The sequence below is a fragment of the Physella acuta genome, unplaced genomic scaffold, assembly GCF_028476545.2.
Source record: "Physella acuta isolate Inbredline_101_S28 unplaced genomic scaffold, ASM2847654v3 ptg001182l, whole genome shotgun sequence".
In the NCBI taxonomy this organism is placed as follows: Eukaryota; Metazoa; Mollusca; class Gastropoda; family Physidae; genus Physella; species Physella acuta.
The window spans coordinates 75292-102867 of NW_026732699.1; the positions used below are offsets into that span (position 1 = coordinate 75292).

General features: G+C 35.6%; 1 protein-coding gene across 9 annotated transcripts in view; it reads left to right on the forward strand.

The window, feature by feature from the left end:
- Nucleotides 1–27576, forward strand: part of LOC131956882 (histone deacetylase 4) — a 67826-nt gene that overhangs the window by 13946 nt on the left and 26304 nt on the right. For 6 of the 9 annotated variants that reach the window (XM_059321494.1, XM_059321498.1, XM_059321496.1 and 3 more), the window contains exons 3-5: nucleotides 2097–2168; nucleotides 10150–10215; nucleotides 20763–20923. In XM_059321494.1, the coding sequence (XP_059177477.1) occupies nucleotides 2097–2168; nucleotides 10150–10215; nucleotides 20763–20923 (299 nt within the window). Of the gene's footprint in view, nucleotides 1–2096; nucleotides 2169–9188; nucleotides 9363–10149; nucleotides 10216–14967; nucleotides 15061–16149; nucleotides 16522–20762; nucleotides 20924–27576 lie in introns of those variants that run through there. The other 3 variants (XM_059321497.1, XM_059321500.1, XM_059321499.1) reach the window with 3 other exon arrangements.

Here is a 27576-nt window from a genome sequence, read left to right on the forward strand (position 1 = left end):
TAATAATATTTAAATATTTGTGTATTCTTCCTTGTAAAAAGTCGGTTAAAATGAGCTATTTTTAGCCTATTGATATTAAGTACCATATCTATATGCGGGCATACTGTTACATCATGTAAGGATCAATGATAGAACATTAGCGGGAATTCCGTGTTCCGCTGTATATAGTTTGCTTTTATTTAGTGTTTTATACCTAATGCAAGAGGCATGCTTGCCCCAGGGTTCATGTTTGTCCCAGGGTTCATCATTGTTATTTTGTACATATTATGTTGTCCGACTTGTGCATGGTTTACATTGAGAACCACGACAGTGTTCAAAAACTCAAGGGACCTTTTTTTTTTCTTGGGTCGTGTCTCGGGCCGAATTACTGCTGTCTTCAGATTGTTGTAAATTATTTTGCTTTTTTTTTGTTAACCCAGCCAGACCATGTTTTAAAAGATTTTAAGCCTTATTCATTGCTCAAAATTGTTTTTTCTAGATAATACAATATACAAAGATATGTTGGCTTATAATAACTTTAAAAAAAAACAACCAAAAAACTTAAACGTCCAATTCGATTGCTCTGGCTATTTTTCTGCTGAAATATAATTTATGGCAAACATCCATTTTCGTTTTTTTTTTTAATTTTAGGTACTTCTAAAACTATAATCAAATCTAGTTCATTTTTTAAAAAAAAAGCCGAAACACGTCCTCAATATGCTGTCACAAAGTTTTACACCACCAAAAATAAAGCCATATTTGAAAACAATAATTTGAAGATCAACATGATCATTACTTTAGTTGACATCGTTGTATTTCAATAAGGAGCGGCTTTCTTTTTGATACGGGTCCAGGTGCATACTATCTTAATATTATAATCGAACTGCTTAGTCCATAAATAGGAGAGTATTGTAGTTTACTAAATGCACATTGAATAATGAAGGTGTTGGCACTAAATGACCTTTTTGCTCCGAATTGCAAATTGAATAAGGTACGTTATAACGCTGTTTCAATGCACGTAATGGTACGATTTGTTGAAGTATCCGCTCTGTTTCTTCCTTTCAGATTAAACCAGCTTAGGACAAAATACTTTATATGTATCTTCTGTTATTCTCTTTAGAAAAAAACAACTTTCATTTGTGTAAAATTACTCTTCCAAATCTGGTGGTTCATGGGGCAAATGAAGTCACCTGTTTCTGTGACCTCGGCAGGTATACAGATAACACTAGCCGCCTTTACTTTCCTAAACGCGAGTAAGGTACCCATCTGAGCTGAGTGAACTTTTTGACGTACTGCGGACTCTAGCACGGGATCCGAACTCGTGACATTCTGTTTAACACTATCATACGACGACGTCGTCCCAATATTTCCATAGTCAGCATAAAAAATGCACACAACACTTGTTTTCTAATACGAAAACGTATGTTAAGTTGCGAATCTTCACCCCCGCCCCCCAATTTTTTCCCTCCCTACTACTCATATCGTAACAAAAGCTAACCCCACCTCTCCCATCCCAGCAACTCAATAGGAGTGTGACGTCTTAATGCCCTTCTCCAGCATTTAGTACCATAACAGCCTTGTAGTTCAACTTTAAAGCGACTGATCAGTTGCGTACGTTTGAAAGTACGAGACTGGTGAAGTATTCGTATGTGCTTGTTACACCAGTAGATTGTCAGCCATAAGTGACGCCTAACTGTTGTAATCCTTGCATACACGATAAGGGAACTTTGTCCAGTTCTCTAGCTAGACGAGTTGAATGTTTTCAATATTTTTAAGATTAAGGGTAAAAAATGTTTCTGTCAATCTGATAACATTTTCACCTAACCGAGGAACAGTGCATTGTATTTATTATCTGCAGTTTGTGTTTAATATACCCTATAAAGACGGATACTAGTATATGCCCTGTGGCTTTAATTTGTAGTAACTGAAAGTGCCATTTCATAACTCATCTTTTTTAAAAGATCTCTTTACTTTCCTTTTGTGTTTAATTTTAGTAACTTAATTTAGTGTCTCGTTGAACAAATTAAAAAAAAATCATATGTCCTTAACGATTGATTCACTGCTAGCCTGTCGTAGGATGTCTTTGAAGTAATGCTATTCTTTCTTCTCATCTTCAGACTACTCCAGTAGTGGAAACAAATTTTACAAAGGGAGTACCAGCGTGGATTCTGGTTTTCAAGAACCTATTGGTGAGTACGCCTGTCTAGATATGCGCGAGTGAAATAGGTGTCAGATGTGTGCTTTTACTTAAGTACGTGGATTAACTAAATATAAATGTGGCCGATAATTTTGTTTGTTAAAAGATGCGTGTCCTGTAAAAAAAATAATTTTGAAAAAGTACTATGGATAATATTACCGATTAAGGTTGCCGATAAAGCCTACGTGTTGTAATTATTTTGTGTTAAGTGATAATATTAATTTATTATACATACACACATGTGGGTGTCTGTATGTATTATGTATGTATGTAGATATATATATATATATATATATATATATATATATATATATATATATATATATATATATATATATATATATATATATATATATATATATATATATATATATGTATGTATGTAATGTATGTATACACACATGGGTCCTGTTGTTTTCGGATTTTTCTCTTACCTAACTATTCTGATTTCATTCACAATAAAGGATTGTGTTAATCTATTTTTAGAGTAGCGCTATTAGTACTTGAATTTGATACTCTGCAGATAACGTATCGTTTTCCCTGTGCTACTATGGTTATTTTTAGCTGGTGACCGTGACCCCGTTTGCTATAATTACTAGTTTTTAATTGCCTGGCAGAATAGTTCGTTTAGAAATTCAGTAGAACATAAGTTAAATGACTGATAACTGTATTTTGTTGTTGACCTCCCCTTATTTAAGCCCTACTTAGTGTTGCATGTTGTTATAAACTTTTCTGGCGATATTTAATCCCACCTCCCCCCCCCCTTCTAAACCTGGAAATTCCAAATGTCTTCTAATTGATTGTTGCAATTAATTATAAACTGCAATTATCCTTAAAGTACAACACAAATTGGTCTCTAGAACCATAACATTTTTTTACTAGCAAGAATAAAATAGAGCTTATGGTAATTGATAGATTCATGATTATTTTTGTTTTAGAAATGTTTTTCTTGTTTGCCGCGAGTTCTTCAATTATAATTATCCATGTAAACAGTTCTCTCTCTCTCTCTTCCCCCACCCACACCCACACTTTACCTCTTTGTAGAATCTAATATATAGAAGACAAGATAAATGTACAGTTGAAAATTGGATTAGGAATTCTGCATCTTAAAAACCGTATAAATTGAATGGAGACTATTTTTGATTAAAATAGAGTTAATCAGTTTGGTTACCTATTTATGATGTCTGGATGTTAACCTACTTATCAGTGTCATTAATTTCCACACCAGCCCCCTTTTAAATAATTTGTTACTGGTAAATTAAACTGGGCTTTGCTAAACACTGAGAGAGGGGGACAAATTCAGCCATAACATTTATCACATCTGTTTGTGTGTGCTCATAGGACTTAATGGTTATTATTGATTGCGTTGCATTTCAGTGATTTAATTTCTGCTCGATACTGTGAATTTTTCGCAGCATTTGTGTAAGATTTGTTGTTTTTTGCGAGATAAAAAAAAGTGCATTCATTTATTTTATGTACCAGTCGATTTTTCCATAAAGCGATACCTATTGATAATCAATTTTCGAACTGATTAAATGATCAAGCAATTATTCTGTAAGCCAGTGCACCGCCCATCGATTTTCCAAAGTCCCCCTCCTCAAATTCATTCTCCGCCTTGCTATTGACTGCCGAGAATTGACCCTCATTGATTTTCTTTAATTAAAAAATATGCTTACCAATTATAGTACATTAACGTGAGTATGGCACAGTTTTGTTACTTCTCTGGACGTTTATTATCAAAACGTTATTAATTTCAACCTTTAAACTCGCATATTTGAATAAACTTATATTTGATTAGATAAAGCTATAGTTTTGGAATTCATTTTTACAGCTAATGGAAAGCCATGTTATTACACCGTTTTATACAAACGTGAAACTACTAGCATTTACACAAATGAAACTTCATTGCAAGTACTTTCGTAATTGTTTTAAAATTTGCAAACAATTTAAACTCATAAAATAAGTGGATACGTTTTGTTTGTAATTATCAAACGAAGTGGGCTCCAAGGCGAGAGTTTATAAATGTTAATACCACAATGGTTGGATAGAAACAAGTTGTAGCCGAGTTCTGCTCGCTAGTGTTCCATTCTATGCGAAAATATCAGGACCAGCTCACAACCCATCGATTATCGTGTCCGTTTACTCGAGCAGAGTGCCGTTGTTGCTGGAAGATAAATAGACACACGATTTCGTTCAGAATGTCTTCGCTAAGTTTACGAGAGAAACTTAACGCAAGGCAAAGATGTCAGTGCAAATCTAACATGTGGCTATCGACTTTTACCCGTATGATGAAATGTGTAGCGCTATCTGTTGAGCTCAAGAACTAAACATTACAAACATCGTGTATGACAGCTTCCAATCGAAGATGCAAGCAGCACAACTTCTGTAAAATGCAATTACTCGTGTTTTTTTTTTGTTTTTTTTTCATCTGCGGGAAATCTGTTTGTTGAAGGGGTCGATAGTTAAAATCTAGGTCACAGTACAGTAAGATAAGGTGCATCAAACTGCCTTGGCATCTCCATAATTGATTGTTTTTTGTATTTTGGCAACGTTTCTGTCAGATGGTTTCTTAAAGTAATTAGCTTTTTTTTTTAAACTCTTTTTTTTCTGGCAATTTATTTTTGGTGTAGAATGTTCAAATAATTCCTGTTATGTGTTAATAAATTATAACCATCTCAAATTAATGAGCTCTTGAGAGATATTTATTTATTAATGCCATCACTTGAATTATTTCTTCTTTTTAAAAACAATTATTGTGGTACTTATAAACGTGTCTAACATAATTAATAACCCATTCAATGAATCTTCTTGCATTTCTTTACAAATGTAATACGCTAAGTAGTAACAGTGAATGTAAACCGCGCATATCTGTGATTCCTGGACTATTTCCAACTCAAATCTTTTTAAAATCATAATAAAACTTCATGCATTAACATTTTTTTTCCAAAAATTAATTTAACTTCTGCATGCTCGGTGCATTAGGACTCAGGGAGGGGTGCTGAAGAGCTATTTTTGTACCTTGCCAACCCTGAAAATATACTGTTCTCTTTTTAAAAAGTGCAAGAAGTTTTCGTGTGTGTATAATATATATATATATATATATATATATATATATATATATATATATATATATATATATATATATATATATATATATATATATATATATATATATATATATATATATAGTACTTCCTCTTGTTTTTTTTTTAATTATTTGTAACCCTTCTCCCGTTTAAAGTATTTATTAACGTGTATTTATATAGTTCATGAAGGCTCAAATTTCAGGAAAATAAAATTCCATTATGTTTCACTTCCCGTGGATTGATCTCCGTATTATTTCCGTTTTTTTTCTTGTTTTATGCAATTTGTTTTAGTCTCTCTTAACGTTTTCAATTAACTAGTGTTATCTCTATATAAAGGTTTTTGCGACTATATATCACAGCGTTGGTATAGAAATTAAATTATGAGTGGATTTTAATTTCAAATCTTCTTTGGTATGGCATATCCCCTCCCCCCCCCCCTTCCTGCCATAAAACGTGCTTACCCAAACGTAACAAAACTACACCCTTAAAAAAGTCTAAAGGGTTGAAGCTTTTACTTTCAGTGTACAGGTAACCCTCCAGCCAACTTTTTCGTGTCTCTCAGAACTCACTTAGTCTAATAATAACAGTGTTTAAATAAAGAAAAAAATGTGGGCACGACCTTCTCAAAATAAAGTTGTTGAGTTCTGGAATGTATAAAGCATCGTACTAGTTCAGAGGTGGCTACCTTGGTTACGCACTACCTGTGGAACTGAACTTGTACCTGTGCGCCCCTTGTTTACACATTACACAAGAAAACTATTTGTAAGGACCTACATGCATACTATTTAACTATTACTTATGCGTAATGTATTTAGAAAGGTATTCCATAAACGATACCACTATCTTTTCTCCGCTGTTTATATCATACCATTTTGTTATGATAGAAATCATTGCCTTTAAACAATTCTGTCCAATGTATACCGTGGTTAAAATGTTTAGATTTCGCTGTAGATTTAATTGCAATTATATGTGTGTGTGCATTTATTGATCTTTTTTTTTCTCTAATTATTAGTGTATATATTTACTGACACTTGTGGTCTAGCCCCCCTCCATTTGCCCTTTACCTTTCCGCCCATGAAGGTGCATAGGAAGGGGATACGACTTTGGAGTTTCTCGTGCGGGCTATTTTCAGCTCTCGAAATCGGTTCCATTACCTATCAGGTGGTTGTTTTGTTTATAGCAGACATGAAGGGAGGTGAAAAAGAGAGAAAATACACTGTGTACAGAAAAGCTAAATAGTTTGGTTTGATTCAGGATCTGAGAAACAAAAAAAAAAAGCTGGCAAATGGTAGAGGTAATTGAATTATTTTTTTTTTAAAAAGGTTGAAATATCAACGTATCCATTACAGTTTTTACATACATTTTTATAATTTTTTTGTAGAGTCTGTCCCAGTGGTAGTCGGCCTTTTAAACCCCCACCTGGTGTTAAAACTTTGTGTATCCTATTTTTGTCTAACCTGGGATCAATTCCGTACCTAAAGAAACGCTTCTTTGTAAGGCGAACAGCGGGGTACTTTAATATGTGAGACATGTCTCGAATCGGGTTCATCTCCATTCTTTATCTGACTCGGTGTACTAGTCTATACTGCATGCTACTATAGCCTGTGGGCACTTACTACTAGGCCAATGGTTGGGTGGGTATCTCTAATATTAAAATTACCTGTTTGCCTCCCTTAACCCTATGTAAATCATCTTGCTAAAATTGTACGTTTTCATCAATAGTGTATTACTATCGATTCACCGTGTTAACGTTCTTTTGACTAAATAGTATTGTGTATGCACTCTTAAGTAAAGAATGACTGTGGCTAAAAATAGATGTTAACAAACAAGGAGCTATAAATAGCCGCCAATCTCGTCTGACAGCGCTTTGGATGAAAGACAGATGTTTGGGGTGTTATGATAATGGTTGTTCTCAATTAAGTTAGCCGCTACAAACTGGTGATGAATAATGTGCTTCTAAATTTACACCTTCTGGGTGTTTGACACGAATTACTCGGCAGACAACAGGACGAAGTTCTAGTTACTGTGTAGAACCGTTCAACATTACAACACCTCCTTTCCTCTCCACTACCCCCCCCCCCCCCCACCCCCAAAGTAGTATTTGAAGCTATGATTTGATGAATCAAGTCGTGTTCGCACTTCACAACTTGAGATTGTTTATAAACAACTGTAATTTGAGAATGTTCTTGGTCTCTCTCTCTCTCTCTCTCTCTCTCTCTCTCTCTATCTCTCCATATATATATATATATATATATATATATATATATATATATATATATATATATATATATATGTGTGTGTGTGTGTGTTTGTGTGTGTGTAAAGTTTCAACGTGGCACGTGTTAAACGTTATATTAAATATAACTGTAAAACACTTTTTGAAATATTGCTTTTGGAACCCAAGAAAAAAAATAAGATTATTGTCAATGGTTAGCTCAGTTTATTTTTGTATCTTTATACCACCGGACTCAAGTAGCCAGTAGTAAGCTATAAGAGAAATGACGATTGTACCGACTTCATAAAACAACAAGCATCAACAACTTGCGTCATCTATGCTAAGTTTTTTTCAAAATGACTTCTCAGAAATAGCAACACAATGTTCAAATATATCTAGATTCTATCTCCCGAAGAAAGAAAAAAAAATCTTCAATCTTCAAAATCGTAGGCGAGTTCGAGAATAGCTTCCGTCGGTTAATTATTGTTCCTTGGTTGTGACTCTGGTGACGTCCCTTGCTGGAGCATCTTCAAATTATTATTCAGCCTTCTTTGTTCGTACAGCACGGCTACTTAAAACTTTTGAGTCAGTTTATTCTATTAATAAAAGCTGGTGTTGATCCCCCCCCCCCCCCCCCCCAAACATTGTATGTTGATAAACGTATTATAAATTCCCCTGTAAATTGTCCTACTTTTCTTTTTCCCTTATAGAAGCCGCCTTCTTACGCTGCCGGTCCGTTATTTTTTTTCCCTCTCACGTAGTCTGGATATTAGAGTGAAACTCTTACTTCACTATCGATTGGGTCCTGCCTCGTATCGCATCGTCGCGTTTTTCTCCCCCAACCCAAGTTCGTATCGACCTTTTCCGCTCTCTCCGTCCACCAGAGAAAAGGTCACTCGCTAAAAATAGCCCAACTAGGCCTAAATTTAGCTCAAAATAAACGGCTGCCAGGTCCCTAGCGAACAGGGCGATTCTATTCTGACGCGGGGAGTAGGGGTGACGGGTTGTATGGAATGAGTGGAAGACAGCTGTTTCTGGACTGTTGATGTTTGAGCTGTGTCAGCCTGCTCTCCCTATGTCGAGGTTTAGGCCAAAAGATGTTTTTCTTTGCTTTTTTTTTCGGTTAAATATTTTGTTTTGTGTCGTTCATGGATTTATTAGCCCAAACACTACCAAAGCCGCTCGACTTTCTTATAGTGTTTGGTTCTTTTATTTTCAACGGTAGTTGTAAGAATACCAGTAGATATTTATTTTAGACTTACTAGCTTTCAACACCCTCTTACAAATGCAAATAGTGCGTGACTTTTTTATCCAGTGAATTTTTTTTGGGTGCTACTCACGTGCTTTTTTATGCACGTGCATTTAGGAATGTTACTTTTAATATTAAAACAGACTCCTTAATGAGTTGTTGGTTGTATTATAAAATGTAATTAATTTTTTTAATAACTAGATCAGAACATTATTTTATATTTATATTTCTGAAAGTACCTTTCTTTTTTTTATAACGAAGAGGTTAGATAATTTACTTATTACTCTGGAGGGGGTGGGGTTGTTCCGTTTTTAAAAAGTTAGCCTAGCTTAAAACTGTTGGCTGTAAAATTGTTTTTATTTTTGTGTGTATATTCTGATAAGTTGGGCGTGGCTTGTATGTTAACACTGACCACCGCCTTGAAATTCTCTTCACAACTTCACTGTAGAGTGTAGAAGGCACATTGAAAACCAGAAACTTTTTCTACCTTCTGCATCAGCTATGAAACGGTGAAATACTATTGTAGGGTACTGTTGATTGAGGCCAAAGTGCTTCTTACTGGATTTCTGCTTTACTTTATTTTGGAATTAACCCTCTCGAGATTTATGTGTTCTTATTTACGCTTGTCTTACAGAGGTAAGTTATTCGTAAATCGCTTAACTTGTCACATTTGTATTTGCGTATCTTCACCTAGTATACTTTGCACGATTGATCTAAAAAAAAGTATACTTTGCACGATTGATCTAAAAAAACTTTTGAGTTTCGATTACTTTGTAATACTAAAATATTTAATTATTTTAATAGTCCAAATATATTTTAATTTGATCTAAAGTCTTTCACAAAGTTATACAATGCATCTTCAATGAATTTCATATTCATTGTTCTGAAAATAAATTTTCAGGCTTTGAAAACGACTATCGCAACTTTGCTCCTGTTGTAATAAAGTAACATTTCTTCCAAATTTTAAACCCAAAGCGCACAGCGAAGTATTGTTTGTATGTTAATCCGTTTGGCGGTAGCACGTGTGATACTTTGACTAAAATAACTAGTGAAATAGCCGTCTGTTAAAAGATTATATTTTTCTCTTTTCGAGTATTATAAAATAAATATTCGTTTGAACTTGTGTATTGTTAGCTCAAAGTAATATATCTATCTATCTATCTATCTATCTATATATATATATATATATATATATATATATATATATATATATATATATATATATATATATATATGTAATTTAAAAATACAAAGCATACGGTCGTATATTAAAGGTAATTTGGTCGGCTCCAGTGGCTATGTAAACACGTGATAGAACGAGCCGGGAACACGAAAATAGATGGGACCCTGATGTGTGGATGCTGGGTTACCCAATGTGATTTCCCTCCTGACTTCCTGCTAAACTTTTGCTTTACTCCTCCAGATCCTGTCGCGCCCCATGAGACTGCCATGGAGGTGAACACCTACCAACAACAGCTTGCAAGGAAAGGTGAGCCTCTTCGTTACTGCTTTTATATAACATGGGTTTTTTTGAAATCGTTGTCAATCATAGTTGTGTAGACATTGGATCAAAGGATGGGTTGATCCAAAGCCGAGGCTACTGTGTGTTTAATGTGGCACGTGTTTGTGTGCGCGCACCAGTACAATGCGGGTATTTTTGTCGTAAATAAAGTCAAGAAAGGTAAATGTGATTATGTACTAAAGATTCATTTAATGGGAGGTAACAGTTATGTAAACTTTATAAACAAGTTGAGAGAGTTGTTCCTCTCATTAACTAATCTGCTACTGTGTTTCTTTATTGTTACGTGCGATTTATATTTAGACCAAAATACTCCCTTTGAACCCTGTTGCATTTTCAGTACTTGATTCTTTGCGCAGTGTTTGTATTTAAGTCACGTTGAAGTCCACAAAAACGAGACTCTGTTTCTGTCTTTGTGACGTGAGAGATGGAAGTTGGATCTAAGCACAAATCTTGGATAATTTACCTTCGAATGATCATCTCACGTCTTCTTTCATTTGCGTTTGGCGTCGTCCTACATACGCTGTAGGAATACATTTTTACTCTGTTGATCCAGACGGTTTTTCCTCTTCTTACGTTAAACCCAGCCGTGTGAACAATGAGGCCTATTGTTATTTTATAGCTATCAGTAATACGTTTATTTTAAACACATAGTGTGTGTATTCGCTTGTCAGACAGGTTCTTGTAGATTGTGATGCTTCTATTGTCTCCTTTCTTGTAAAGCTTTTTGTTTTAGTTTTCTTATTCTTAGCTTTTTAGAGAAAGAATAGAATTCGTTATTTTTAATTATGTATTTTTTTTTTTTTTTTGCTTTTTTTCTGCATGACGTTAAGAAGTTATGTGATGTTAAAATGGATCACGTTAAGAAGTAATATGATTCGAACTGGATTAAATAATGTGATTAGAACTGAAGTCAAGTTGTAACCCATATACAGATTGTGTAGCCTAGTGTTAGAATATGGGCCAAGATAAGAATCTTGTTCTAACAAAGCACTTCTCTCGAACGAATAATTTATGCTGAATTGGGGTGTAAAAATGAATACTCCAATAGCTATCACATGTCCTACATACACTTAGTTTTGCCACGACGCAATTCTCAGTTATATAGATTGGAAAAAAACAACAAAGCATTATTCTTACAAGTAATGCGTTTAATGACACTAAGGTAAATAGAAAGATAAAATAATAAACGATTAAATAACTGCGTTAAAGTTATAGTTGTATTTTTCAGGTGGTATAAGAGCACCTGTTTTGTTTATATAAATACCGAAAGAATGTTGATAGAGTTCCGCTGTGTTGCCCCTAGAAGTTTATTTTATATAGATGGGTATAGAACTAAAGTTAGGTGTATGTCGGCATTTTCGAGTAGTTTGGGTGGGACGTAAGCTGGTGCAAAATAATAGATACTGCACTTGAGACTGGAGTGACACTTAAAATAGATCGAGCGCCGAATGGATTCTCTATGCTGTTTGTGAAGTAAAAATAGAACGGCTTCGACACCGAACGCAATTAAGTATTGACGGATTAGCTGTCATAAAAAGGGATTACTTATCCAGTATTTATAATGTTCCACCTTAGGTTTCGTGTCGTAGTCGCCTATTTAAATCACGTAAGAAGAAGCGAGATCCTAGAACGTTTTGAATTTAATTAATTTTTTTTATTTAACCCGACTGCTGTTAAACTTTTAGTACTGTGGTTTTATTCCTTTAACCGTCTAGTGACGGTGCATGCATTTTTAAAACTGGAATTTCAAATCTAGACTCGTGTTTGAATGTTCATATTATCTCAGACATTTGGTGGATTCTAAACATTCAGTAAAAAAATGTAATCGATATAATACGTTATTATTCATAAATTCTTATGTTTAATAATATTATTTACCGATCTTTTTTACTGGTATAGGTAAACTATTTTTAAATTAGGTGCATATTTAAACCACTTCAATGTAAACCACCGCTGATGAGTCTTGACACTCGCCTACAGTTGTATGCTTTTAAGACTTGTTATTCAGTTCTTAACTCTGAAAGAAAATTTCAGAAAATTAAGTTACTACCAGACGCCCGGTGTATTGAGAGAAAAAAAAACAGTATTTTATTCTCACATAAATATCTCCTTAAGTGTAACGTAGGTGTAAAAAATTAAAAGTAGGCAACTTAAGTTTATTGAACCGTAGTGTTTGCTATAAATAATATAAAACGACAGCTTGAATCGACAGATAATAAATGTAAATAAGGTTTCTTGTGGGTACTGGGACATTACTAATATACTCAATAGAAATAACACCACACCTGAGTTTAAAGAATGCTCCTTGTAGAGAAGGCAGCGAAGCGTGGAATGCATTACGCAGTCTAGTCGGTCATGGAATGGTGCTTGAAGTAGGACAAACTTCGTGGACAAAAATAGACCTGTTCTAGTCGCACTCGTCCTGTATCTGTATACAGCTTTAATCAAACATCGGTGGACAATTTGTTGGACTGTCTTGTTAATTGATCGTGGATTTGTGTGTACATTAGAGATAATGGCATGGTGTCACACTTGCTTTTGGAATGAATTAACATTGTTATTTCACATATCACATTAAGGTTTAAATTAAGTTTTTTTAAAATTGTTTAAAATCTTGATGTCAGCTAACTCACTGTGGTAGATAACAGAATCAGGTCAGGGGGGGGGGTCGTGTTCGGAGACTTTAGGGGTGTGAGTTGCAAAAATTACGGAACTTCTCCAGCAAAGTTCTATCTTGATGTCTACCCTAACCTTGTTGTACCACAAAGAGCGATCTCCCACACTGACTTTTTTTAAAACAGCTAGTTGTTTCAACGTGGGTAAATAGAAGAATTGTTTGATTGATGAATATCACATTTGTCTTTCCTGTCTTTAGAAATCTATTTCCTCCTCAAGGATTCATAAACACACGTGTTGAGCGCGAGAAACGTAGGGATTATGTAGATGATTGGTGAACTTGTCACCGCTTGTCCTGTGGGGGAGGTGGGGTGTCTACGCCAGCTGAGAAGTCAAGCAGGTTCGTTTGTTGGACACGGTGGGAGAAGGTAGCTTGAACATGGTGTTCCCCCCTGGCTATTTCTGTACTCTTGGATGTTTGAATTACCGACGGAGAGTGCCCTAAGTCAGTACCCCCTGCTGACAGCTAACACCCATTGACGTCAATACGTGAAATGATGGGATAAATTAAGATAACGGTCGCCGTTTTATCCTGGTACCTTGAAACACGAGGAACAAACATTTCAGTGATTTACACAATCAGTTTGTCAACATAACTCCTTGCTGTGTGATTTACACGCCTAGTTTGTCAGGTAGCCCCTTACACATCCACGTTTGTGATTTATATTCTTATTTTAACTCAATAGAGTTCACTTAGTCAGTGTCTGAATACAAGTCTGAAATGTATTTTTAATTATTGGTTCTATACTTTCTTCACCTTTGTGTTTTGGTCGTAAATTTCTTGTTCTTGTGACACATTGTCTTGGTTAGCGGTCATTGGCCTTCTTTTTTGGCGTCGCTTTTACATTGGTGTTGATGTATGTGTGAGCATTACGTTTTTTTTAACACGTTTTTCTTAACTCAGCTTCGCGTTTGTTTGTTTGTTTGGATGTTTGTTGTTAAAATTGACATCGAAAATTAGCCCACTTCTGATTGCTCTAGAGATCTGAAATTTGGCATGTAGGCTACTTTCGCCTAACAATTTCAGATGCAATCATAAAAACTAGCAATAAGAGACCGTAATTAGCTTAATTTAATTACGCCCCAAGGACCATAAAATTGAGGACATGATTTCTAAAGATACCGACAAGACTGGAGGCCTATAGACACAGTTACTTCGGCCCCAATCGATGTGAGCGCGCTGGCCGTGATCGTATAGTGGTTAGTACTTCGCGTTGTGGCCGAGACAACCCAGGTTCGAATCCTGGTCGCTCAAGATTTTTAGTCCGTGTATTTATAAACACTTAGTCAAGTCATACTTAATGAAGTCATTAGATAAAGTAGAAAATAAACTATTTAAAAAACTTTTTTAAAAACCACGTTTTTCATGTGTAGCAACGGACTAAAAAGGAGAAAATAAAATACTTAAAAAAAACTTTTTAAAAAACCACGTTTTTCTTGTGGACTAAAAAGTAGAAAATAAATTTTCATACATTTGATGACAAAAAACGTGGGTCGGGCAGATGGGTCGGGAACTTTGATGGTGAACGTACCCACGTTTTTTGTCATCAAATGTATGAAAATTTATTTTCTACTTTTTAGTCCACAAGAAAAACGTGGTTTTTTAAAAAGTTTTTTTTAAGTATTTTATCGTACAAACTTCACATTTCTTAGCCAAACCATTATTACCTTATCAGACGTACAAATTATCTTTTTAAAATCTGATTAATTAATTAAACTTATCGGGACTATACGACTGAAGGTTTAAGTTTTTATTTGAAAGTTCATGGTTATAATCTAACCCTCGTGTTTAGCAAAGTGTTGATATTTATTTACGTTGTGCAATGTGACTAGTCTCTAAAATGACGAGAGGTGCACGATAAGTAGTGACTAAAGCAGTTCCGCCCTGCTGTCTTTATTTTGTCCTCGCCACTACCTCGTGTCGGCCCTCGCATTCCCATTAGTTTAAAAATAAACTCCCTAAGAATATAACTATTGGTGTCACACCGTATAGGCCGCATAGGGTGTTATAGTTACATACGCTCCGTGGGAGATCGACACGTCTTGATTTAGCTCGCGCAAAATAGTTTCTTTTCATGGACTGTTATCTTGTTTATTAGCTAGTGTTTATCTCGCATTAGTAATATTTCAATTTAGGTGCGTGTTTTTTTTCTTCAATCAATATATTTCTGTTCGTCAATTTTTAAAAACTGTTATTGATTTATAGGAATTATTTGTTTTTTTTTTATTATGATTAAGTGTTGTGTTGGAAAGCACCAGCTTCTTTTCTTATTGGTATTACAAGTTGCTAAGGTTATATTTTAAGCTATAGGCTGGTAAGTACAGTCTCAAGTGTTTAGTACACACAGTTAAGTGGCAGTACTTGTGCAATGTCCATTTCTTCAGGCTTTGATACCGAATTCACTTGCTTGGTGCAGATATATCGTAACTAGAGTTTGTAGCTAATGGCATGCAGCACACGAGGGTATACATCCCCTTTTTTTCCTGGGTCAAAATTGTAGAGACGTCCTTACTTTATGGTGTAAACAAAGCAATAGATCTAAATAAAACATTGCGTTGGGGCGGTTGATACTTATCTCTCAATTTCTATAAAGACAAGTAACAACTATTTTTAGGTATCTGTTAAACATTGCAACTTTAATTGTTGTCTTAAACTCATGTCGCTCTATAAAACAGAAAGAAGCTGTCTCTTGTGGCCAGTGCAAAATACAAGCGGTATTGTTAATGGAGACAAGTATCTATTAAAAGGGAAACAATGTAGATTATTAGCATCTAGACTCGACTAGATCTAGTGTTATTGATGTTCAAGTTCAACTTTTTACTCTTTAAACAAATAATTTCTTTTTAAACTGGCGTTCATAAATTGTTAGGCTACTGTTCTTAAGCCTACTGTAAACTTTGAATAGATAAGGAGAATCAAAGACAAATGTGTTTGTTTTCAGTGTAAAGATCTCATCCCTCCCCCTTTTAAAACAATTAACTGTTTGTTAAGAATTATATATAAAGCAACCAATGAAACATGACTTTGTTTATACTCTAGAGTGGTAAATATCTAGGATAGAAAGCTGGAATAATATTTACCTTTCGCCGCGAAGGCATAATTTTATGTAGCTAACATACGTTTAAGTGATATATACTGTTGCTAATAGGGTTAATGAATGTGTTTAAGTAGTATCGGCGAAGCTTCTCTCCAGTTATGAATTCTATTTGTGTGTTGTTATTCAGTTAATTCTTGTGAGGGAGATACGTGACACTATGTGTTGAGCCGGGGAAAACCTTTCCTGCTGTACACTGCTAGACTTGTTTGCCGTACTGGATCTTTTGGTCTGGATACATTATCTGGGAGAAAGTTCTGTTGCGTCATTGCCAGGATTTGCCTTATCGGACGCCACGTTTAAAAACAGATAAGACGAATTTTACAATACACACCTTTTGTACAGTATGGATTGTGTGACTCTGAAGTATTAAACATATTCGGTAGCGACATGGATAGTATGTTTCTCTACAATTTCAACTATACATACCAGTGGCCGGCTGGTCAAAGACTGGCGCCTTATAATTGTGAAGGAGATAAACAATCGCAGAGAAGCATTTATGGTAAGATATACTCATTAGCAGACTCATTTTGTATATATTCCCGTATAATAATTAAACGCGTCTCCTTTGTTTGAAAGTTTCCACTAGTTATACTATACAATATTTTTAAAATGGCATGGCTTTTAAAGAAACTCAAAAACGGTAACGTTGTATTTATTTGTTCTGCCTTTTCTTTCTAAATCTTGTACATTTTAAGTTCATTATTCCTGTCACGATTTCATATTCTGTGACTAAAATAATACACTGTCATTTACAAAAGGTCATGTTCACAGCGAAGAAGCTGAAGAAGCTCGGTAATTATTAAGATCAAGATATTTTTGCCGTATTCAATTTTTCTGCATCAGCATTTCTCGTCCTATGCTTTTAAAAAATGTTATAATATTTTCCTGAATTTTATTAAGATATCTTTTTGTTATAAGAATAGAATAAAACACAAAGCGTTTTGCCTGCATCATTGACCACCGGGAAATGTGTAAAGGTCAGTGGCATTTTCAGTAATGATAGCCGGGACCAGGAGTTGCTATTTCAAACTCCCCTGTTCCATTCCGAGACTAGAAACCTCATCATTTTCTGGGGAAAACATGTAATTTTTGGTTCAGTTTTTTTTTAATCTCACATCGAGAGATCTATAAATGATTAGACACGCCATCCGATCTTAGCACGTTATATTTTCCTTGCTTTATAGATCTGTCTGTAAGAAGTTTGTGGACGAATTTATTTTAAAATAAAACTGATCTCGTTTGTTTTTTTTTAATATTAATTTTTTTTTTTGAAAAAAAAAACGTTGGGTATAGATGGATTGATTTTCTTTATAAATTAGTCAATTCAAAACATTGTCGGTATAGAAAAAGAAAATCAATATTTAACCACCTTAAACCTTTCTATAAGCATTCTAGATAGATTTAAATAGCATGTTAAAGTTTGACATTCCTTCGTTTAAGCGTGTGTGTTTTTAAAAACAATATTTTGTAAATATTTGTCTGAATTTGTTATACTTTGTTTTTTGTGTTCGATAGGCGAATCCCATATTTTATTATGCTTTGTACAGTCAAAATTATGTTTGTTGAAACATATTATTACTTCTTTAGCATAGTCTGAGATGTAAATACCTTGTAAAGTTAGCATAAATTCATAAATATTACAATTGACACAGACGCACACACGGTCTACTAAACATTTTTTTGGGAACATGTTATGTATTTAAAAAGTAATCTCCCCCATCACTGGGTGGTAACTAGTAGATTTATTCAATGTGGTAAAGTTAATCTTGACATTCCACCCAGGTTGGAATTATTTTTTTGTCTATTGGCGTTCTATATATTACTTTTTTTGCCCATTTATACAATAGCGCATTCATAGTTAAAAGTTAAAGCCTCCATAAAGCCCTTTGATGTGTAAAACTGATCGCTTTACATCTTTTACAAATCTAAACAGTTGGAGATTTTAAATGGATTTATAGAAAATAGATAAAACATCAGTAAAATATAAAAAATCCTCAGCACGACTACTCATAATTTTGGTTTTATGCATAGTTGACATAGTGTATAATTTGATCCGGCGTTTTCTGGATTCTATACATGTTCACTGGTGTGTAACGTTTCCAAGCCCTCCCCCAGCTAACCCAACTGTCCTCTCTCCCCGTTGGTACTACGTGGGGTGCTGATTTCGGTGCTTTTAAAAGTAAATATAATTGATTCTGGCTACACAGACTCAAGAATTTAGTGAAGGGAACGTTTCAGCACAGGTGTATTATTGTTGACTACTTGAGTAGATAGCATCTAGCCGCACCCTTGAAGACGTCATTATTTTATGTCTTATTAAAAAAATTCACGGTAAACAGGTCGACCAGTGACACACATTTTACAGGTCACTTCCTCATTACCATTTTAATCCTCACTCGGTCCCGCCTCTCGCGACGTACGTAGTTTTCGTAGTATTTAACACGAGCCGGCCCGCGGCATAACATACGCCGCTATTTAGTTGTTTCTAATTTTCAATAATTCATAATTTGTGAATTCGACAGTACCAACGCTGACACTGAAAATATTTCTTTAAAACACTATAAGTAGCTCGTTAAGGACCATAACCCCCCCCCCTTCCTTCCCTCCCCCCCTCCTCCCCCCCCCCCCCTACGTTTAAAATCGTTGGCTCTGCTTGTAAACATTTAGAGTGAACACAGCTCACTAAAACCATGTAGGGGTGGGGAGGTAGGGAGAGCGTTTGCAGCTTGTTTTCTAACGGCTCGAAGAAGAGAATTATATATATAGATAGATTCTGAGGTGTACATGAATTTATGTGTGTATTTGTATAGATACACAGCGAGAGAGAGAGTATATACACATGCGCTTAATGTCGTAAAATGTGTACATTTGCAGCAGTTTTAAGAAGAAAGTTTTTGAGTGCCCCAGTAACCCCTAACAAAACGCTTCGCTTTTTCCTTTCTAAAAATAACAGCTGTGACAAATGTTACGATTTTAAAATGCTTATCTTTTTGCGCACGATGTATCATAACGTCTTCTGAATCATAAGGTTACACTAACCTCGTACCTATTCTAGACATGCATTAGCCAATTAATTTTTGGTTTAATTTTTATTTTTCAGGAGACATTTATATAAACAATCAATTTTAGCTTTTTTAAATGTATGCTTAGAATTATACAACACATATGTATGCTTCGAGTGATGCGGGTATATCCAATTTTGAGTGTTCGCAGTCAGGGTAGTCCTCCGTACAACAGGTTTATTTAGATGTGGCTGAGGTGAAGATATGGGATTACTCCACACGCTCTTAGCGCGTGCCAATCCTGTAACATGCCGACTTATTCACGCTCATCTCCCCCTCTCCTGCTTTCTTCTTCCTGCACTTTTCGGCCATCTTATCGTATTTTACCAGTCCGCCTGAAACTCGTCAAGTTGGGGGAACATTATTTTGTAACAAACATTACCTAGTCTTGCTCTTCATATAGTGAAAGTTATGACTGACGGCTGAGGCTTGCAATGGACCTTTTGTCATTTCTAAGGCTGTTACAGCTATCCTTTGTTGTTGTTGTTGCTTTATGTGTCTTGTTTATTCTACTGTACACACCAATGAATGGTCAGATATTTTGTTTTAAATCAAGGAAACATGTCACATCTATACTATTAGGTTTAGCGACCTCGTTTCAGTACACCCTTAATTTATGTAGTGCTCATCTTAAATGCTCTCATCTCTGTGATGAGAAAAAAAGCCCCCCCCCCCTAAAACACATATCCAGTGGCACACCGTGACTCAGAAGCTGGGTAAAAAAAAACCTTTACTCCGACGGTTTCAGTCGCAATACATTTTTACACACTGCCAACTTTATGCACTCTGTTGTAAAAAAAAAAAAAATAGCGGGTGCTTAATTAAATCATCAGGAAATTTTGTTGCAAGTAAATACTGTAACGGGAAAGTAAGCGAACGTAGGAAGTTGAGTAATTATTCATCACAGTATGCGTAAAGATGCTATAGGTAATGTTTCATTCATACTTTTAAAACACCCAGTCGATACATGCATACTTTCTCCTTCTGTATTTACATCTGTGATATTATAAGTAAGTTTACTTTTATATTTTGCACTTCGTATGATATAGGCCTACACATCTAACAATCGCGAATTCAATATTTTAACTTTGCATTTGTAACTGTATTGTCGAGTCTCAGCTTTGACAGTGGTAATGCCATCTTGACTCGTCCTATAACTTAAGTTAGGCCACTTCGTATCAGGAATAAACGTCCGCGACATTTCGAGGGTTATAATGGAAGCATATGTCTTCAAATGATACTTACGTTGATATTAATGTATGCCATTTATTAGTGTAATAGCATTAACTCTCTCTAACTGTTGGAGTAATTTCTTTTTACTGCATAAACAATTTGTGTAATATGTCCTTTTTACGTTGTCTTTTCTATCCATTCGACCTGGTAAGGATTGATAATCTTTATTAAGAGAAGTGTAAGAATTAGATTTTAATGTGATATGCTAAAATTGGTGGCGTTGATTCAGTTTTACATGCAGATGGCAATGCTTAATGCCATTTACGTGCCTGTTGGTTTGATATGCCAATCATTGGATACAATCCTTACAGCACTAGCCAGTTTTTAAAAAACCATTTTGTCCTTCATAGTTTTAATGCATCATGAGATAATTATATTATTTTATAAGTCATGTACTTGTTTTTGAATCAGGATTTACCCTCGCCTTTTTTTTAAATTTGACTAGATCGAATCACGGATCAGCAGCTGCAGCAACAGTTGAACTGTCTGAAGCAGCAGCAACAGATCCAGCAACACATGTTGCTGGAGCAGTACGAGCACCAACGGCAGCAGCTGGAGCAGCAGCACGAGAAGCAGCTCCAAGAACACACCAAGGTACATGAGCACGTACGTTTGGCAGTGACCCGAGCATTGGGGCCAGGTCTGTGGGCAACATGAAAGAGTTCCAGGCTACACGCGCTAGTTGTGTAGATTAGCTGGGACATAGAGTTTAATGGGGAGAATAATTGTAAAGTTAATTAAACATTTCCTTTAAATATTCTTTCTGGGCGGGGGGACCTGTATCTTGGAAATAAATATTCATCTCTTTCATAAATAAAGAATAATAGATATGCCCACAGGCTTATCCCAATCTTTTCATTTTCTTTTTTTTTTTTTATTTAATTTACTTTACTTTTTTAAAATGTTGTCAATTTAATATCTTCTTAAAGACTACCATCACCCGCCCTAAGCTCTGTAACTGGAGCTTCTCCTCCGCTTGTAATAACGATCTCCATGGTAACATGGATAGTTTGTGTTGTTACAGCTTCTCTATTGATATTTGAATGGATTTAGCTCATGCCGGTTATATTCCCCCTCTAGGCATCTGCTTGTAAGGATTTACATGTGGAGTTAATGTGTGTTGGGGAGGGTGGGGGGGGGGGCTGTTTTATGTCTGTCGCATAGCAAAACTCGCCTCCCTCTTTTGTTAGCAACATATTTGCTGAAGTCTTGAATCGACCTAAAACTGTATGAGTTACTCGCTTTTGGAGAGGACATGCACGGGGGGGGGGATGTATTTAGTAAACACCCCATGTGGCTCTCTTTTAATGTGAAATACCATGTTTATCTTTCAAGTGTGGTTTTTATGCTCTCCATATTAAATAAGGGGATAAAAAATTATCAGCAGTGTCATTAATCATGCATGGTTAAACTTGCTCTGGAAATCACGAGATAAAAATATGAGCTCTGTCTGGTTATATATTGGTTCTCATCTATTAGTCGTAATAATACTCTCGATAGCCAACATTGGTCACTTTTTTTTAATGTGTTCGGTTCGAAGCATCTTTATCAACGTTGCATTTAGCTGTACGAATATAGAACATAATCTGACTAGTAGATAAATATCAAGCTCGCTAGATAAAAGATATTGCGTTGGATTATTGTTAGCCTTCGTATGCTATTTGAAAGAACTAAGTGCAAGCGGTGTAATATTTTTTTTCCCTGCCGTGTTCTAACGTCAGCATTTCGACCTTACAAGCAAGATTTCTCTGTAATCAATTCATCTCACAAATAAATCAGAACGGAGGACGCTGTCCCATTCCCTTTCATTTTATTTTTTTTTGTTATTTAGGTTGGCTTTCCATTAAACTTAAAGGTTAGATGGGAAGGGATGGGGGGGTGTTAAGAAACACGGTTTGAAGAAGCGAATCTAATTAAATTGGCAGAATAAAATCTAGATTTTAATTATTTCCTACGGTGATTTTATGATAGCAACTTTTACTTTAATCTTCAAACGCGCCTAGTTAATTAAAAGTTAATTAAAAAACTTTGTAGCTATTATTTAGAATGAACCTTGTCTAATTTTAGAATGTCATCGGGTCTATATCGTGTCGGCGTATTGATTAACCAAATATTTGTAATGCGTTGAACTAAAAATAAAAAGAAATGTATTCACTCCAGTGTAGATAAATTTAACCAGTATCTGTGCCAAGTGGCCAGATAACCTAGATATTATATTTAGAAGTATCTATCATGTTGGTAAATTTGATTTACTTTGCAAGTCAGATTAGTTTACAAAGGCCGACTGTTATCTCGGGGACTAGACATTGTTCCGAAAATAGAAAGTATTTGGTATCACTTTTAAAATACTGTTCGTTTAACGACAAATAACGTGCTGACTTCGTACACCCACAATTTATAACGTACATCGTAATTTATGTTTCCCTTACAATCAAATAGAAATCTCTTAACTTTTTATCCCGTGACTCTGATTACAAGTGCGATTTTACTACCGTGGTCTAGCTATAAATAAAGTGTTAAATTAACTTGGGTGTAGGAGATACCTTACGTACATTTGTTCTTCTCTGGTTGTAAATGTTGAAATATACAAATCGTATCGTGCTAAAATGTCAGTTTCTCATTCCTCCCATACAACGTGAAGGGATGGGTGGACACAAAGCTCCACGTTCGCTGTACTTACAGCAGCAACGTAAAAACAAATGGCAGTCATGTTGTGTAGCAAAGTCCCTCCGCGGTGCAGGTAATGTAAACAAATCCGGACTGACGGTCGCTGGTCTACTATGTAGACTAGCTACATTTTTCTTCTGGTGGCAATGGGGTTTTTAACCCCAGGGGGCTAACAACTTTAAGGAATTAATTTGTCATTTGGTAGTAGACTGCTGCGCAGTAAACTAATTGCATTCATTAAAAACAAAGTATCCAGGTAGTTGATGTTTGTAATGATTGTATGTACGTTTGTATGTGTATGATAGAGTTTGTAAAGGTACAAATCGGAAGGAGTTATGTTTGCTGTCAATTATCATCCATTATGTTAGTAACCGTAGAAGGTGGACTAAATTAAAGTAGCTGTCTTATCCCTTCACTTTTCAGCAGTTTTTGACACAGTTTCGGGCCAGATAAAGTAGAGTTGAGGACACGTAAGCTCTATGTATACGGTACAGCCGCCCATCCCCTGTACTATTTCTGGGCCAAGTATAGATGGCTTGACTTCCCTATTGCGTCCTTTAAAAGTTGAGTCTGAATGATATGCACTCTGTATCCCCTTCATACTCATTAAAGTTGATACTAGTCTGATACACGAAGTACGTGTTTTTATAGAGAGATATTAGTTTATGGCCATAATGTATTACCAAAACGAAAATATACGTCCACATCGCAGCAAAGAGTAGAAATAAATGTACTCTAACCGTCTATATTTGCTTATAATACACCTGAAACAAGTCCCACTATACTCTGTATTTACCTTCTGCTACCTGCGCTCCCCTCCCTCTGATCCCTAGCCACCGCGATTCTTGTCTTATCCACAAGCCAATCCTGTTCCGTTGACTAGTTAAAAAAATCTTTTTGTCCTTGGAGGTTTAAAAAAAACAAAAACGTTCCCTTCATTCTTGTGCAAAGCAAGTGTAAGTGAATGAAGCATCCACTCCCTCAACTAAATGCATTAGCTAAACCAGGCTTAGACCCACTATAAAACAGCGCTAGTTTTATTCTGGGGTGGGGGTGGAGGGAGTGGGGGGGGGGGGGGTTAGGGTTTCCTAGTCGAACCGCATCGAATTTAATCTTCTATTCAGGTAATAGAAACAATTTGCCGAGGGTTTTAAATTCAGAAACAATTTCCCGACGGTTTTTAATTTACTTTCTTTTTATCTATTTATGTATTCTATTATGTACTTTTTTCCCCAAATAAAACTGCAAAAAAAATGCTATTAGCATACATATAGCGATCCCGCCCCGTTTATTTTAATGCTGCCGTTGTAAAGGTCATAAAAAGATGATGTAGTGCCCTACTCTAGACTAGGGCTTTCTTTATATCAACGTTGTGACACAGATACGTTCAGTTAATAAAGTAAACAACGCTACTTTGAGCATGCACTGTATACTAAATAGAGCAGAATTTATGGCATGTAAAAAATTCCAAACGTTGTTTTCGACAGTATGTTAAACATTTATTTCGTATAGACTACTGCTGTCCGCGTGTAGGTTATTATTTATGTTTTAAAGAGGGCCATGAAAACACGCCGTGTGTTTGTCCAACGTGTGATCACCTTGGCTTCTACCTTGTCTTCTATGTTTACGTACGGGTTTGTTCAGCTCAAGAGAATCTTTGTAGAGCCAAGTAAACAGAGTTAGTTGCTAATATAGACCTTCGAGATTTTCTATGCTACGTTACGTGTAATGCATTTCCATTCATTAATGTAAGGCAGTAGTTTTTTTTTCTTTAAAACTAGTTTAACAAAACTTTTGTTATGTTTCTTATTGTAATATTTCATTTTATTAGTGTATACGTTTATAACTGTCTGTTATAAAACAACGTGGGTAGACTATAAAAAGAAGTCAAGTACTTAAAGTGTCATGGGTATCTCTGTAAAACTGATACGAACCACGATCCAATTTAACATGATATACAAAGCTACGATTTATGAACCATAGCTGTATGAATATCAAAAGCATTGAGTTACAGGCATTCAAACTGTGTCAAGCCAAACGCTGTAAATTATAATGCTTTGTTGTAGGCAAACACACCGGCTATTTTAAAAAATTATTTTAGATCAGATTGTTCATTAAGACGACGTTCTTTGAACAAGCACGTAGACCGATAGTATCGACTTTAGTGACGTTTAAGGACCGCGGGCCTCATTTACATATTGTAGGCGGTCAGTGTTTAAGACGTGTGAAACGTCTTTAAAAGTCTACGTTAAACATCATATTCTTGCATAATTGGATTTCGTTAAACTTAGACCTGTAGGGAAGTCGAAGTCTTAGTTATTTTTTTTTTTTAATGATTGATACTTCTTTGCATTGCCAATTTTTATATAGGCCCTATACTTCTTCCGCTTTTTGCTGTGTTCTTTAAAAAAAAAATAGGTACCTTTCTAGCTTTGAAAATAACTATCATGTGTAAGCCCGAACTCTTAGGGTTCCGTGATGTATTCAACAAAATCATTTATGTTAAGTTATGAATGTCAGGAGGTCATGACCTCGGCTATTAATATCCTATATCTTGTTAGAAGGAATACGCTCTGCTGACCTTGTACAGTTAACCTTACTAGTTGAACCATTGACGTCACTGTGCCATTCTTCTCCGTGTTGTACCTGAAACCGGCCAATTTTAACGCGAATAGATGCATTGATTAACGAATGTCTTGTCCTCGTGATTGTGTTCTTACATGTTCTCCTTATTAAATAAACGTAATTGGTTACGTATACTCTATTCTATCTGCCTATCTGCAAGGAGGGGGGGGGGGGTAAGTGGTGTGAACACATCGCAAAGATATTTGAGACACTTCTGACAAGGTTATGACAATAGTGGCACCCCATTATGTCTTGTAAGTGTCACTGGTGTTAAACCCTTGCTTAGTAAGTCCACATCTTTAATCAACACTCTAGTAACACCTACACTGTTTGAAGTGGTGTTTACAGAAATGAGAGACTTTTATGGTGTAGTCACCTTTACAGTTGACCGACAGCTTTTCACCTTCCCCCCCCCCCCCCCCCCAGCGTATTTCAGTGAGGGAATGTAGTATCCTTTTTAATGCTTATTTAAAGACACATTCTTGATACGGTTACTAATGCAAAGGACGTCAATGCTCATTGACGTCATTCGTTTTAATTTGTTGCGGAAGAAAACGACACGAGATGTTTGAATGTTAATTAATTGGAGTAATTGTCGGGATTTATTCTCGTAATCTCAACATTTAATATTTTCCATTTCAATCTCGATGATGCACATTATTTTTATTTTTTAAACTTCTCGCTTCTCCGTGCTCAGTTTGTGTTTCTTTTTTACATCATTAATAATTTAATTGCCCTGAAAATGACATTTGAGCAGCCGGTAAGTTATGATCGTGTAAAACTGGTCGTCTGACTATTGGGCTTAATCCACACACCGTCATCCAGCGTTAGTAATAATCTTGTCCATGCCCCCCCCCCTCCATTCAGTCGTCTAACAATGAGTATAAGAAACCGCAGTATGCATCATCAGAAAATAGTTAAGCGTTTAATCACAGTTGTCTCCGTATTAGAATGTTACACGGTAAGAAACGGATGTGTTATGTATTTAGGTGCCCCTTCCCACTCTCTCTCTCTTTACAGCATTTTGTTTTGTTTTATGCTTGATTCGGAAATTTTACCCCCTCCAGTGCATTATTTTCATACCACTGACATGTTGTGTATTAGAGTGTAGTGAGACGGGTAGAGTTGTAACCAATACACTGTTATTATATCGTTTTGTATTTCATTACTAGGCCATATGATAAACATTTCGAGTGGGTTTACACTCCCACTAATTGATGTAATATACGTTTTCTTGCCACGCTTATTTATTTATCCTTGGCTGTATTCGTTTCTGGCTCTAACATGTAAAGACGCGACCTCCTGGGTTGGCTAATAACACCAAGTGTAATATTGTAAGACGTTGAACCTTGCACAAGCGGGCAATGACCTACTGCTATTTTTTTTAATGTCCCGACTAATCCTGTATAATACTTTTTTTTTAAATTTCGCTTCAGCGTTCTGCCAAAAACACATGTTAGCACTTGGTTTTCATTAACTCGGTATTGTTGTGAGTATTCTGTTAATAGAAATGTTATTTTTTAAATATGGTTTTTAAAATAGATATTCCGCATTTGTTTAAATCTATATTATAATATAAGACGGGCCGTGTCAAAGCAAATCATTTTTGAAAATTGCCCTACTAGTTTTTATTTATCCCATTCCCCCGACCAGTTTCATGGAAAAACTTGAGCCAAAATTGACCAGTTTACCATACATCTATGAAAGGACAATAATTTCTCCACCGTGTAGAGTAGGCTAAAACAGTTAGTTCCCCTGGATGTTGCCAGTTTGTTACCGGGTAAAGTGTATGTGTGCTACAGGAACGTCGTGACTCTAGTGCTAGACGCTATCACCATCTTGATAAATCAAGACGATACCTCTGTTACATTCAATCAAACACTACTGGATTCTTCAAACAACCCCCCCCCTCCATTTACCTGTTTGTAGTTCTAATAACCCTGCGGAACATCAGTGTTCGTGTTGAT